Source organism: Crassostrea angulata, chromosome 3, assembly GCF_025612915.1.
Source record: "Crassostrea angulata isolate pt1a10 chromosome 3, ASM2561291v2, whole genome shotgun sequence".
Taxonomy (NCBI): Eukaryota; Metazoa; Mollusca; class Bivalvia; order Ostreida; family Ostreidae; genus Magallana; species Magallana angulata.
This window is the reverse complement of record NC_069113.1, coordinates 36,289,930-36,305,596: the sequence shown is the minus strand read 5'-3', so window position 1 is coordinate 36,305,596 and position 15,667 is coordinate 36,289,930. Positions and strand designations below refer to the sequence as shown.

At 34.6% G+C, this 15,667-nt stretch overlaps 1 protein-coding gene across 1 annotated transcript; it reads left to right on the top strand.

The window, feature by feature from the left end:
- Positions 1–2,081: 2,081 nt before the first annotated feature.
- LOC128178290 (WD repeat-containing and planar cell polarity effector protein fritz homolog) lies at positions 2,082–15,659 on the top strand. Its single transcript, XM_052845391.1, has 26 exons — positions 2,082–2,289; positions 2,538–2,582; positions 3,316–3,363; positions 3,590–3,660; positions 3,936–3,995; positions 4,112–4,232; positions 4,602–4,735; positions 4,946–5,023; positions 7,845–7,945; positions 8,118–8,180; positions 8,313–8,412; positions 8,508–8,615; positions 8,758–8,808; positions 9,299–9,370; positions 9,741–9,832; positions 9,942–10,043; positions 10,236–10,341; positions 11,824–11,938; positions 12,763–12,886; positions 13,025–13,088; positions 13,176–13,266; positions 13,753–13,841; positions 13,949–14,049; positions 14,523–14,650; positions 14,846–14,871; positions 15,065–15,659. Exons 1-26 carry the CDS (start codon positions 2,229–2,231, stop codon positions 15,122–15,124), a joined length of 2,211 nt encoding a protein of 736 aa, XP_052701351.1. The 5' UTR covers positions 2,082–2,228; the 3' UTR covers positions 15,125–15,659.
- Positions 15,660–15,667: the final 8 nt, after the last annotated feature.

Sequence of the window (15,667 nt, the reverse complement as noted above, 5' to 3'; positions counted from 1 at the left end):
TAAAACAACAAAATTCATTTGATTAGGTAATAATTAATGATAGTAGCAGATCATACACAGATCTTAATCATTAGGAACTGAATAAGGTGTGGTTCCAATCGTTCCATCCGCCAGATCTTTCCCAAATTCAGCTTTCTCTCTAGCTGTTGTTGTCTATCTTGTTCATGTGCATCACTGGCTTCCCATTTCTGTTGCCATTGCCTTCCTTATTTCTTCTTCGATTTGATGTATTTTTGACCGGATGATCCCACGTTTCTCAGTGTTGTTACTCTCATCCAACTTTCTAGTCGTTGTCTTCCCTCTGCTGTTGGGCTAACCATGTCTGCAAATTTCAAGCCTGCTTTCTGCCTGGTGGGCTGCAATACTGGATGACCACTTCCTACCCGTCTTTATTTCTATTCCAGTTTGAATTTATAGATCTTCTTTTCTTTAGAACGTCTTAACATGAGAACTAGTCTGGCTTTTGCAACTTTGAATTCTTTTTACCAAGGATGATATTGGCAGCTTGAGTATGGATTGGAGACTGAAACTACAAGTGCATAAGATTATTCGATAAAAATATCAATACATGCATTGATAAGTCTTTTACACGTCCATACATCTGCCGTCATTTTGTTTTCCCCATTTTCCTTATCACTGAGGCTCAAAAAGATTCCAAGAATGGGAAATGAGTTCCCAGTGCCGTTAAGAAATGTTTGATAGCATATATTGAGTTATTGGAGCCAAGAGTTCCTTTTCTGATAATCGAATATTTTCTTGCATCTTGTTTAAGTAAAAATTCAGTGAAATGAAAAAGTTAAGTTATTACTGGTAATACTGTATATGATGATCGATCGACTTCACCAAACTTAATTTAAAAAAAAAACAACCCACAAAAACGTATAATTTATTATATTTATCTACTATTTTAGTATATTTATTGAATAATCAATGCATGATTAATTTTGGTGCATATTAAAAAATTATCGAATAAATTCAAAATACTTGAAAAATGAATGTATTAATTCTATCCGAACATACTCAAATTTCTTAAAAATTAGTGATAGGTGCTGTTTGATGAGATATTTTATGAATAAAAATGAATGAAGTAATTATCAGATACATTTCCTGTATAGCAGAGTGCTTGCTGAGAAAAATGATGTGCAATATGTAGGTGTCACTATGATGCTTAGGATAGACATAGATGCAAATGCGAAACTAATACATGCTGTGAGATGCTGAGGAAATTCCGTTGGTAAGCAGTAGGGTTTAGGAGAAGGTCTGTATCTCAGAACGAAGGTGATTGACCCCAGATCAATTGGTGAAATTTCATCAGGGCATACAATTATCTACCAAATGCTTTGTAATTTATCTCCCTCGCTCGGGACTGGGAGGGGCTGTAGGGGTGCAGATGAGGTCCAAATTTTGAAAAATGAAGCCAAAATCTTGCAGGGTCCCCAGTGTGTTTTTAGTGCATCTGCACTGCAATATGTAGATTACATGCTCTGGGTGGGTCTATTATTTAAGCTAGGGGTATATGAAGTGTAATTAACCAGCCCTCATGAAACTGTCCCCCCTTATTTATTTACATTGACTTCAAGTATATGTGTACCTCCTCGGTACATGTTAGGCACTCAAAAAAACTGTCCCCTGCCACCTAATGATTTTTTTTGGTCTCTTGTTATGAATGAATCGACGAATGATTAAAAAATTAACAGACTTGGGGTGATGGCCAACTAGTACTACAGTATATTATTATTAGCAATAATATTTTACCGCACATTCGTACATTTTATATTTTAAAAATTGATGATCGTCACCATTGGCAGGATAATTTCTATCTCTCCTTGTTGTTTCCTCAGTGTATGTTGAGCTCAAAGTTTTTATGCTGTTGAACTGTTGAACGTAATGCTCGATATACGTAACTGATAAAGCACTTTTATTGAACAAATTACGCAATGCAGCCATAAACTTGAAGTTTTTTTAAAAGCATTTTAGCGATCTTTAAAAACATTTCTATATACCAATTTTTATCTTCATGTATTTTACATACCGGTTGCAACAGGAATAACTTATTGTACGACTTATTCAGAGCTGATCTCCACTTCCGGTTTATAGTAAACAAGTTCGAATTTGCTTTTAATTACGTGAAGAAAATAATCTGACAAGAAGTGCCATGTTTTGGGTTGTATCTGAGGAATGTGATGTATTTTAAAGTGTTAAGCTAACTTCAATCAACTCGTAACATTATGGTGACTTGTTTGACCGAATTCTTTATCTGGTCAATAAAAGATAAAGTGTACATTCCAGGCAAGTATTAACTACAATTACTTTGTATTAATTATTGTAATCAAAAGCAAAAATTGCTTTCTTTGGTATTCCCCTCAACAAAAGATAAAGCTTATTGTCTACTTTTCGTAGATTCAATTCATAGTACATGATAAAATGGTTTAATATAAAGCTTCTATAAATCTTTAACAGTTTAATAAAAACAAATACTTTCAAAGAGACATGTCTGCAATTTTTAATTTTTGTCAAACATTATTTCATTAAAACAGATGAAGTAATTGGCTGTCATACTTACCATGACAAGACACATTCAGGTTTGTATTTATTCTTATAGTGCAGTTATTCAATTGCTTTTTATTTAATATCCCAATTCTTATTTCCTGGTTCTTTACACTTGAATAAATAAGACTGTAAATGTAACAGGTGGTGAAAAGTCATGTTACAACAGGGTCTCGAACCCATGGTCTCTGGTGTACAGTGCCTGCGCTCTAACCAATGAGCTATTGAGACCTGATATATTGACTGACAGTCCCACACCTGTTAATCCGATTACATAATTAGTAAACGAAGTATTATTGTGACAAAAATTAAGTAATAGTATGTTTTTAATTTGAATGTGAAAATTTCAATCTAAAAAAAATCTGAATAGGGTTAGTAGCTGGGGAAAAATATTTATTATATAATAAACCTCGATTGTTGTTTTCCAAACTTGGCCTGTCAGATTGCCTCCTTTTGACACTGAACCCAGATTTATTGTTTCTTTCTGAAGCATCATACAAAAAGGGGCAACAGATAAATGCAAAAACTTATGCTCATTACTTTCTTGAAAATTATGACAAGGACCAAGTATTTTTTACTAATGGAATTTTGAACATAGTTTCCTCACCAATACATGTAAATGTCCACAATTGATTTTAGTGAGTACATACTTTGAAGTTGAAGATAACTACTTTGTAAAATGCCCCAATAAGCCATATTTTGCGAATCCTGTCATTGCCGTTATAGACCAAGGAAGAATCATTCAATTATTTAATTTCATTTTTTCAGCATCTGTAGATCAGCTATATAATGAAGAAAAACAACATTTTGATGAAGGTAAGCACAGTTGTTCTCGTCTATGAGCATAGGGCCATAAATGATTACACAACATGCATCATCAGTACAAGTATGGTATTAGTATTTTAGGAGAATGATATTAGCAGTGCATACAAAATAAGGCAGCAGAAGTTCATTGTGCAGTATTTCACTAATCACCTTGCAGATTACATTGTACATGCATTTCCAATAATGCTGAACTATACTTGCATTGATATTTTAACAGAGAGGGATGTTTTATGGGCACCAAGAAACAAGAGACCTGAAAAATTAAGAGATGTACTAAAAGAAGTTGAGGCAAGTTTCACCTTTATGTATGAATATCATTTTTATTGTGATAATATATATACACAATGGCTAACTTTGATTTTATAAAAATTGTCAGTGCTCGAGACAAATGAAATTAAAATCCTAATAAATTAAATTCAAATGAGTTCCAAATAAAAGTACCGGTACCTCAGTATTGTAAATACTTTTTCTGTAAATGTGCATCTTATGTTGCTTTAGGTATAATGTTTTCTAAATAATACAAAATGTTTGTTCCTTAAGAATTTACATCAATATCATTCCAGGATTTATTGCAAGTTCATAGAATAGTTCAGATAAGATGGAGAAATCGTCAAGTGCTGCAGGTGAGATGAAATCAAATTAAATGCAGGACCAGAGAAGACATCTTTTCAGTAACTGTTCTCAACCCCCTTACTGTGCATACAAATATCGGCAAATTCTGTAAAATCTCTTCTTTCAGCTTGTCCTGAGTAACATGGTGGCAGTGAGTTTTGTGCTCAGTGGGAGCAGTGGCTCTACAGAGAGGATATTTCTGGACAAGTCCATGGTGGGCAAATTCAGTGCCGAGATGGTGTCTGATGGTAAGGGGGATTACTCTGTGTTTAGATACCAATTAATTTTACATGACTGTGATAAAATGTAATATTATAAGACCTCTGTAAGGGTAACCAAAATGCATGAGCATGTGATTAAAAGTACAGCATTGATTTTGAAATATAATTTTTACATGTATCACTTAATTTACTCTTTCTTTTTATTTATTGATAAGTAAGTTGTATTATTTATGAGTTAATGCTTGTACATGTACAATGTACATATTCTAAGGAAAATTCTAGAACAATTACCAGCATTTTCTTTAACTTCAAAGACAAGATGTAAAGATTGCTACCAGAATGGATAATATACATTTTGCACTAGCTAAATGTGTTTCATTCTTTTTTTCTGCTTAGCTTACCTCTCGGACCATTTTCTAATGACCAGCTACCCTGACAGACCCAAACTAGACTACGGTTATTTTGTTAAAAGACCACCCTTAGGGGAAGGATTGAAGAGACTAGAAAAGCTTTCTGTTTGGGAACCAAAGGTACATATCCATTTTTGTTTTATATTTTGAAAATGTAATAATTGATCTAAAAATTCAAAAACTTCTTGACTTATAAAATTGGAAACATCCATACAATGTCTTAATTTTGATATACTTTATTGTGTTGTTGATGGAAATCATATAAATATGTGTGCGATTTTTAAAATTTTAAGCAAACAGAGATTGTACGTTTTCAATTCTCTGTTGTAGATAACACAAATAGACATTCCTGGACCTGTGGGCAGAAGAATTGAGCGACGCTTGTCGGCCAATACCAGGCTAGATATGGTGAGTAGTAATTACACTGTAGACAGTTTTGATGAAAACAGTGGTACCAGTAGGATTTTTCTTCATAATTTTGATATTTGATATCTTTCTATAGAATAACGAAAATAAATCCATATGCGCAGATGTTTTGTTTGTTGTTCATTTATGCCAAAAGGTTAAAATCTGCCAACTGAAGTTAAAATTTAAATCATGAAAACAGACTATTGGTGCAAAAAAAAAATTATGTACTTTATTTGAACCTTCATGTATACAGAGTACATCTATATTATAGTTCATTTATTTGGTTGACAAGTAGCTTATGTGTGCTTGTAATCATTTCTTCTCTGTTTTCTTTTTCACTCTCCTTGGTACTCTCCTGGGTAAAGGAGGTAGGTCATATATGTAGTTCCTCAGACATTCCTTTAGTTTGGTTTCAGCGTACACATACTGCCCCTCATTTCTGCTCCAGTGTTGCCAGATTTCCTCCATTGTCAGTTTCAGTAGTTGTGATTGGTCCATAGAACCTGAGCATGAATCAATGCCTCCATCTGCCCCATTGTTCACCGTTTCATGCACTTTTTCATCTGAACTAGAATTGGAGTTGGAAACTCTATCCTCATTTGCATCCATCTTGTTATGGAAGTATTCATCATTTCCTTTCCCGTGCCCCTCATTTACTTGAGCTTCTGTTGCTTCTGCATTGGCAGTAGGTTCCTCCTCCTCATCACTACTCTCTGATTCTACAGGGATCACTATCGGTTGCATGTAATCTTGTGAAGGAACTGGAGTCTCACAAATAGTGTGGCCTCCAATCTGGACCTTCTTGTGTTTACGCTTCACATCCTCTTCTTTCTTCTCAGTAACAAACTTGAAATCAGTTGTTTCGACTACAGCAATCTCTGGTGAACCGTCATCAGATTCTTCATCACTGCTATCTTTATAAATGAATTCTCCATGTGCCTCCATCTTTAATTCATTTTCCTCACCTGCGCTTTTTTCTTCTTTCTGATTCTTACATAATTTTCGTACTTGACTGCTCATCATGTACTGATACAGGGTAATTCTGGGTATTTCTACCAAAGGACCCAGGTGACATACCAACAGATAAGTGTTATGGTTAGTGTTTGCCAGGCCAATCATATATTTCAAAAAAACTTCTTTTGCAGGTATCCAGTTTCTAAAACTCAACATAACATTGATAGTACTTGGGTCTTTGTAATTATATTCTTCGTTTTTGCTGACACTTGTTTTGTCAATAGACATTTTCTTTCTTTGATTGTCTCTTGTGCTCTTAGAGGAAATTTTCAAATACCCATAATCCCTCACATCATCCTGCTCTTCCTCTGAGTCGGATTTTGCCGTCTGCCAAGGCTGGGGCTCCTCAGACAGACTTAATACATTGACAGAGATTCTGACATTGATCATGCTTCCTTGAGACATAACAAAAAAGTCCTTCTCGGCATCAAGTTCAATGTAATCACAAAGCAGGCCAACATCTCTCAATATTTGTGAGGACTTAATGCTGACAGCAGACATGAATTTCTTAAGCTCCTCACTGACCGTGATTTTATTGATCTTGGTCTGGAAGCTAAGATCAGTGTATCCTTTTGTAAACCTTGTATGAATGTTGAAACTCCCATACAAGATTGTCTGATAAAGTGAAAGCTGAAAAACTTCTTCACATAGTTGAGGATCTTTTATGAATTCAGCATCCAAAGATTTGGGATAAGAGAGTTCTTGTGACTTTCTCTCCCTACAGAATTTCTTCTTCTTGTCAATGAAAGCTATGTTCTCTGGAAATATTTCCCTTGGACACCATACCTGTGATTTCTCACATGGAAGGAAATAAGCATATGTTTTTTCCACAGAATCACAATTAGTATGTACTTGTACTCGCGGGTCTTCCCTCTCCTTATTTAGCTGAGATGCTGCAGTTTCAACTTCAATTACATCCATCCTCTTTTCTTTTATGAGTGGGAGAGAATCTGAAATGTATGCATGCAAAACTTACCTGTTACTGAATTATCATAAAAGATAGATAGTCAGATATATTGACAAATACACTTGGCCACTTACCTTTTTGCTGTATGTATGATACAGTGTATTTGCAAAGCTATAAATTTTATCCCACAGCAATAATTCTAGTGTTCTGTAAATAAAGAATTTACAGGAAATTCTTGAGATAATGCCGAAGGAGTTTGTGAATAATTGATACAGGGGAATATTGTTTTTGCTTTGTTTCTGTGCTTGCTTCCAGACTGAATTATTAATGAAGGATGGCCATAAGAACAGACAGGCCTATACTTTCACCTTGATATTCCATCTTGGCTGATGATAATATGAATTATTGATGAAAAGATGGATACATGTACATGTCATATAACAATTTATTGAGCAATATTTTGTGTGTGCACAGACTATGAGCTGCAGTGAATTGTGTTGTCAGTTGACTGATATATGTACATGTATTTACATTTATTTGATTGATTTGGACTAGATTTATGTTTTAATTTTCATGGATAAAATGCTTTGTCTAGCCTTCTCTATTGACTTTAACATGGTGTGAGATTGAATTCAGAGGAAAAAAATATTTCACTGCTAGGGCAGTAGTACCATTTTAGCCATATCCAATATAGTTGTTTTTTTTTTTTTTTTTTTTTTTTTTTTTTGGGGGGGGGGGGGGTGAGGGGGGGATGAGCTATTGGCTGTACATGTATAAGTGATATTGAACTTGCAACCTTTCTTTTGGTTTATGAAATAAAAATAATCAAATTAGGTACCATTAATAATTTCTCCAGCTGATAGGTAGTGAAAACATGTATCTCAAATATTTATTTTTTAGCTGTTGGTGTGGTGGCCTACATCCAGTGAGGAAGCATGGCCCTGGTCCCCTATGTCCTCAGAAAAAGACCGAGCCAACATGATCGTCTTATCATTACACGGGTCAGTAGTCATTCTTAGTTGCGGGATTTACAGATATCATTTGAAAAAAAATTGAAAATTAAAGCATTAAATTAAATCAAATTAACTATCTTTATTGTCAGTTCTATATATTGTTTTAACTTTTGCACAGAATTTGAAGCATATATTTGAGTTTTCATGTTTTATTTTACAGACCTAACATTGATGTTTTGACCTTTGCCAGGACAGAGTGTGATCCTATATATGCTGGTTTCAGGTATGCAGATATGGGATCAAATTACTTGATGTTGTACCGCAATATAAAAAATCTACAACAGATTAATAAAGTGTTTAGCTTAATCACACCTCTGTTATATTACTGTTGAATGACGGAGTTTTTGTCATTTAGTTCTCTACAGCCACACAGAGTGTTCACGGTGGAGCAGGCTATGAGTGGGGGCGGGGACACAACCGCTCAGTGCTGCACATATGAGATAGTGCAGGGAAAGGTATGAAGCTCTCTTTTACTTTATTCATGAGGATTTGAGAAAATCTTATTGTTGTTTTATTAGAAATACACCGTGAACAACATTTATACTTTTAGATTCAGAGAATAAGTGTGACCAGCATACCCCTCAAAAGTCATGTGATCTGTCAGTGTCGCAATCCCAGTGAAGATAAACTGGTTCTCGGATGTTCTGATGGCTCACTGGTGAGTGGAATTTCTGGAAAAAAATTATTGCCTTGTTTTTTCTGAAGTGATTATAAGTTGATGTTATCATGGTACCAGTATTTTATCTGTACATTTTATCCATTGAATATGGTACATGTATAAACATTGTATTTATTGGTAGGTTCTGTATGATGAAGTGAGGAAGGCAACACTAATGATCAGAGCTTCAGTGGTAAGCAATAATTCACAGTCTGGTACTGTTTACAGGGAAAATTTGCCCCCCCCCCCCTCTTCTGCCCTCATTGCCTGTGGGCAAATTAAGACTGGGCGAATTAAATCATCTCCCTTTAAACACACAAGTTTTACACAACTGTGTCTGGATGAATTCAAGATGGGACGACTTTGTTTGCAAGGGTAGAAGGGCAAAATTAACCCTGTATTCAGTGTATGAAGCTGATTAAAAACTTCCATATCACAATTCCATCCAGTTGATGCTTGCCCCATACAAGGATAAGTATATATTTCATGAAACATAAAGGGAATGTACTAATACATAGGTATATTGATTGAATTTTCTTTAGACAAATCATTTATATTTTGCATATTATAAGGAAGCTATATTTCATTCAGATGGGTATAAGGATTAATATTGAGCCTAGCTAGATATTGATATCCATAAAGAATTCTTGCTGTTTAACTCTCCCCTTACATTAATGCAATAGGTTCCTGTGTCAGTGGCTTGGCATTCCCAGGGAACTGTGTTCTTTGCTGCAAGTGCCCGAGGAGATTTACAGGTACAGTGTACCAGTGCATTGTGTGAACTCTTAATGATAAATAGCAAATAGTTTATATTATTTGATTTTTCTACTCTCTGTCATAAATATTATTTTTATTATCAATGGCGTTTTATTACCAGGTACACAGATATGTACATGTATTAATTAACCCGGTAGAATTTTATAGCTTGTATAATTGTACATGTATAAATACATATATAGGCAGATGTTAGTAAAATGTTAACAATTTCAAATGAATATAGATTTTGAAAGAGAATACTGATGAAATGTCCACCAGCACTTCTCAAAAGAAGAAAGTTTAATGTTTAAAGAACATATTATCAATTGGTTTTGAAATCAATGACCTTAGTTTTCATTGATTTTGTAGGTATTTGACCTGGCTTTGACTCCTCTCAGAATTCAGTTGGTCTCAGAGGATCAGATGACCCAGAGGGTGTTACAGCTCCACAAGTTTTTCAAGTAATGATGAAGTTTTTGTTTGTTTTTGTTTACAAATTTTTGATGAGTGTTTAAGCCATATCAAAAGCTGCACTGATATACAACTAAAGGCTTATCTTTTTCTGTGCAGATCTCAAATGTCCTTGAAGGAGATCAAATGGTGTCAACATGACCCAGATTCAGTGGATTGGAATGGAGATTACACAGATGCTCTCTTCATGCATTTTGAAAAGTACATTTTTTTATGAAAAAAAAAAATCTTACTTATCATGTTACATAAAATTGTAAATACTGGTACTAGAAACCACATTGAATAGAAATGATACATATTCAATAGTATTTTTGCGAACTACATGTATAAGACTAGACTAAGTATGACTTATAATATTTGGTTTTTAAACTTCCATATAAATTTCTCTTTCAGAGGTCCGCCATGTTTGCTTCAGCTTCATCTAGGTGTTGTCAGTAGAGAACGTTTCTCAGGTCTGGAGCTGATAAAAGAGTACCTGAAGAATCGGCAGGTAGATGAGGTAGGTACTGGTACCAGCTCACCAGAGGGTTCCGCTTAATCTGATAGTCAATTTGTCAGAGAAAAATTATCAGATTAACCGATTATTATATTAACCAAGTTAGCGTTTTTGTGCTCTTTAATTTTGGTAAAGAATAAAACACAACTTGTTTCAATACATAATTTATCAACAAAAAGATATAATCTGTGTGTCAGTAGTTGGAAATGAAATAATTTACCTTGCATTAGCAATGAAATAGCATTTTAGCCGTTATTTTGTTTGTAAATGCTCAAAAGAAAATGTTTCCCATCATCACTGTTCATTACGATGGTTTCAATGTGGCGGCCATTTTGACAGGAAGTAGTAAGAGGAAATGGCTATTTGTCTGAACATTCCCTCTTTTCACCTGGACAATTTATTTTAATTCTTTTTCTGGTATATAGAATGCTCTTAAATAATTAATTATGCATGATAACAAATTATTTGAATTTTATTCATTAAGTTTTCTACCCCGATGTAAAATTGAGAGTAATCAGAATTTCCTCGATGTCACATGTTCCCAAGCACTTTTGATTCAGAAATTACATGTTTAAATAATTCTTAATGGTGCAAGCCAAGCATGAAATTAACACAGGCAATTGGTACATGAAAAAACAATAAAATGTGTACACAGGTAAGGTCAGTCCTGTGTGCGGTCATCCGGAACAACTATCGATGTCGGTAGCTTTCATCTTACGAAGAAGTGAGCCACTCGTGTGTGTTGAAGTGAAACTAATGCCCTGTAAAGAGTTACTGTGTACACAAAAGGGGTGTCAACTTATTAAACAAAGGAATATAAAGGTGTTAGAGGGTGGGCTGAACTATCGATGTCGGTATCTTTCATCTATCGACCAGCTGACCATCTGTGTGCGTTGAGCTGTGACTAATCCCCTGAAGCACCGTTATTTGCAAGTTTTAGGCACGTGCCAAGCTGTTTACACAGTGAGAGGTTATACACGAAGTGGACATGGTGGAAGAGGTGTGAAAACGTTAACTGATATTTGATCGGCCGACAGAAATCGTATCAGATTAACCGAAAATGACATTTTTTTCAATCAGATTATCAGTAGAAATTACAAAGGCTTATATAGCAAATGGATCGGTGTTTTGATTTTATATCAGATTAACCGAATTATCACATTAACCGCGATCAGATTAAGTGGAACCCTCTGTGTAATTAAACAAAAGCTTTGTTTACATTGCAAAATCTAAGTACTGAAGTACTGAAAGCCGGGCTCTTTTGGTGTGTCTATATGCATATTGTGTAGTAAAGACTGAAAATCTCTCTCTCTCCCTCTCTCTCTCTCTCTCATGCTTTTAATGTCGGCAAAGCATCAGAGAGCGACCAAATTTTGAGTATGTATGTACATGAATTGAGTAAATAGCTCAAGGTCCACACAATAAGTTTTGATATTTAACATCATGGAACTTTAGATTTTAAATAATTACTTTTATTTGTTGTAGGCAGTGACATTGCTGAGCAGTATGAACTGGGACACGGATGGTACCACAGCATACTCAAGCCTCTCCACCATTGTTAATCACCTTCTTCGGCTGCCCCTCAATGCTGAGCGAGAAAGTAAGCCCATCTTATTAGGAAATTGAAATAAAAAAAGTCATGTACCATATCTGTATTTTATTTCAGTTAAGATGTGAGACCTGTCATTTTTTTATGGAAAATTTTTAGGTATTGTTGTAAGAACCTTCCTTTAAAGGGGCATGGTCATGATTTTGGTCGAAAATTATTTTTCCAAATTTTTAAAATCATAATGATTCAGTAAGCATTTTTAATAGGCAACCAAAATTTGAGTGTCATTCATTGAATTATAAGCGAGCTACAGAGCTTATAATTTTTTGCTATGTAAACAAAGCTTTTGTTTACATTTTGAATGATGAAGTGAAATTTTTAGTTTTACACCTAAAATGAATGTGTTAAACGTTGGGAACTGTTTATTTATGCTTAAAATGAATAGCAATGTAGTCAAATTAGCTTAAAAAAGATTTCTTACTGGTATATTGAACCTATGTAAACAAAAACAGGGCGCGAGTCTTGTTTATTTAACAAAGAATTGTGAGTCCTGTTTCTTGCCTATAACTCTACGACTGACTCTGAAATTTCGTTTGATCATTAGAAATGCATTCCTATTATGCATTGTAAATAATAAAATCAAAAATAGAATTTGACCAAAATCCTGACCATGCCCCTTTAAAAATATCTGATTGCAATACATGTACAAGCTATGATAAAATTTTGATGCTCTTTACAATATTGGTACATGTATTTTCAACAATCATGAAGCAATGTGATTCCCTGTAAATTTTATAAAATGTTCTTTCCTTAATTGTTTTCATGGTATAAATGTTTGCTTGTACGGTACACTGTATTTCTCTTCATTGTGATAGGCCAGTTGGAGACCACGTTGGGAACATTCTATGCTCCTAAATACCCACTGTCAGAAGTCATCATCCTTGACTTTAGAGATCCCATCAGCAGACTGGCTCGCCGATTTTTCCACCATCTCCTCAGGTACATTCAAAAAAGTTATCCCCCTTGTAGAATACCAGAATTTTTCATTTATAGACATTATAAAACATTATCAAAATTTTTTGGTTATATGGATTTTCTGTTTCAATTTATATATATTCTAATTTTTTCCTCTTCCAGGTATTCCAGATTTGATAAAGCATTCCTTCTAGCTGTTGATATTGGTGCAAGAGATTTGTTCATGGTAAGCAAAACTCTAAATTCTCATTGTCAATATGTATAAATGTGCTTGATCTGGTTTCATCTTTTATCATTGTTGTGTATATTCAAGGACATACATTACATGGCATTGGACAAAGGTGAAACTGCATTAGCAGAGGTGGCCAAACGGAAAGCGGAACAAGTCGAGACAGAATCCATTGGTAAGCTGTATTTAAAGGTGTTTGAAAAGTAGGAATTTAGCAGAGAAGTTTAAACTTAGAGTCAGGTAATGATATTGACATGCACTTAAAGGACATATCGCATGTTTTTAAAGTATGGGACATTTTACATTTTTTGGCTTCCTTGTGTATCTAATAATTACTTCTAACAGTTTGTTAACGGTATAAAAGCGGTAATTAGCCATAATCTCAATTTAAATTATAGCCCTGATCGTTTAAAAAATCGTTAAATAGATAGCGTGTCACGTGGTACAGTGCCGTCACATGCCACCTTCTTCGAACATCTGAGTGTAAACAAATTGTAGGATTAGCATTATCTTCTTTAAATTTTGACATCTATTCGCTATGTACGTTGTTTTTTTTACATGCTGACTAAATCAAAAGAATCTTATTAATCAGTCGTACATGTTTGAGCCACCAGTATGGATAAAAAACGATTGATAATTTCTAAAATGTTTTTATTTTCAGAATCTTTTGATGGATTTGATGATGGTCTCTTACAAAATGGCTACCATAATAACAATGCACAGAATCACTCCGACTTTAATGTTAATGAGGTATGCCAGTCGTGACAAAAAAAGTTCACCTTCTACATCTGCTGTTTGTAATAGCTAATCGATTTTTTGTAAAGTTTCTAAATTGTGAAATGGAATGACTCTTACAGTTGCCAGCCTCTCGAACTCACCCATGGCAACACGGGGAGCACCAGGTTCTTCAGGAGAACAGACATCTACATAACGGCATCAATGGGGACCTTTCAGACAGGTAAACCTTGTCCAGGCCTCAAGTCAAAGTTTTGACCTTAAATTTATGCTCTTTGAGCTGAGGACTGAGTTAAGTGATTTATAAATTTTGGTGATGGTAGGGTCTGATGATAATATATGTACCTCTATCGGAGGCCTGTTCAGCAGAGTGGGTGCTCACGAGCACTGGTAATCTTTTGTATTGGACGGATAGGGAAATTTGGCTGACAAGCTCTGGTAAACAGGCTTTAGATAATTGTTACTGGCTCTAGGAATTTTCAGCAAGTGCAATTTCATTTTAAAATATTCTTTGTTGGAATTAACGGTTTTTAAAAAATATCAAATTGAAAATGTTTAATACATGTACTGGAAGAAGAATTTGCGCATTATTCTTTGGCAATTTTCCATTTATCTGCCAATGAATTATTAATTCCAACCAACTTTAATAAATATTGTCAGTACAGTTATTGCACTTTATCTAAATCACCTTTACAGACCTAATTACCTGGGTGACCTTGAACTGGAGGCTGACCTGATACACGACTACACGGCGGCCCTACAGCTGGACGACCCTGGCTGGTTCTCTCACTCCCACATAGAGGACACCGACTGGCAGGATCAAGGTCAGTGCATTTAAGACATAATTATATAGTAAATGTAGGTCAAGGTGAAACCTCAAATCTAACATCTAAGCATCAGCAGCTTCCAGCGTTGTAATTTATGAGTTGATGTATTTGAATAGGATATATCATAAGGCCAATACGATACCACTTAAAAAAATCAGCAGACCTTAAATTCAAGTTCTTTTATAATTGCAGACCTGCCTGATGCTGGGAATGGCGTGGTAAGTTTTGAAAACTGAATTTAATCTAGACTGTTAATGTAGTACATAGGCATACTATGATTAAGAAAACTGTCCAAAATTGTAAAAAAAACAACTTTGATTTTGAGAATCTTTTCAAGAACTGTGTCCTCTATTTTGCATCAATTCATAATTTGTAGGGTTTTAATATCCATCTGTGTATGGTTTGTTTCAGAATCAAGAGGATGATGAGGAGGATGCCTCAGTAAAAGTCATTCACTTTGGGGTGGTGTGAGGACCAGCAGACTAATGTTTTACGAGTAGTGTAACATTACGTTGATGTGGATGTTACTTATACCAAAGTCTTTCAGAGCACGTCTTCCATGTACATGAATTATCTGTTTTTATTCATTTGTTGTACACAGATGATGTGTATGGTGTCTGGTTAGAGGTTGTACCATACGTATTAATGTACACTGTAAACAGCTTTCAGTTTGCAAAGCCCCCCCCCCCAAATTAATAAACTTTTTGCAAATATATAAATATCAGATTTTTTTTACCAATTGTATTTTGATGAAAGCATCAATCACCTCAGAATTTCGCTATTTTATCCAACCACAAAAGCAGTTCCTGTAATCATAACGGTAATACACTGCGTAATATCAAAATGTAAGGCTGTATGCAGTTTTCATTTTCGATATACAATGTACTATAAATAAAATTCATGGAGATACATGTACTGCAATATTTATTATCAATATCAGATAATATGAAACTGTAGTTACTAGATATGTGTGGAAGAATAAAACTTCACTATTAAATTTACACAATGCTTGTT

Bases quoted from the DNA above. Each gene is read 5' to 3' on its own strand.
- LOC128178290 (XM_052845391.1), top strand. From the start codon at position 2,229: ATGGTGACTTGTTTGACCGAATTCTTTATCTGGTCAATAAAAGATAAA. The intron at 3,661-3,935 runs GCAAGTTTCACC...ATATCATTCCAG, and splicing joins ATGTACTAAAAGAAGTTGAG to GATTTATTGCAAGTTCATAG. The intron at 14,872-15,064 runs GTAAGTTTTGAA...GGTTTGTTTCAG, and splicing joins CTGATGCTGGGAATGGCGTG to AATCAAGAGGATGATGAGGA.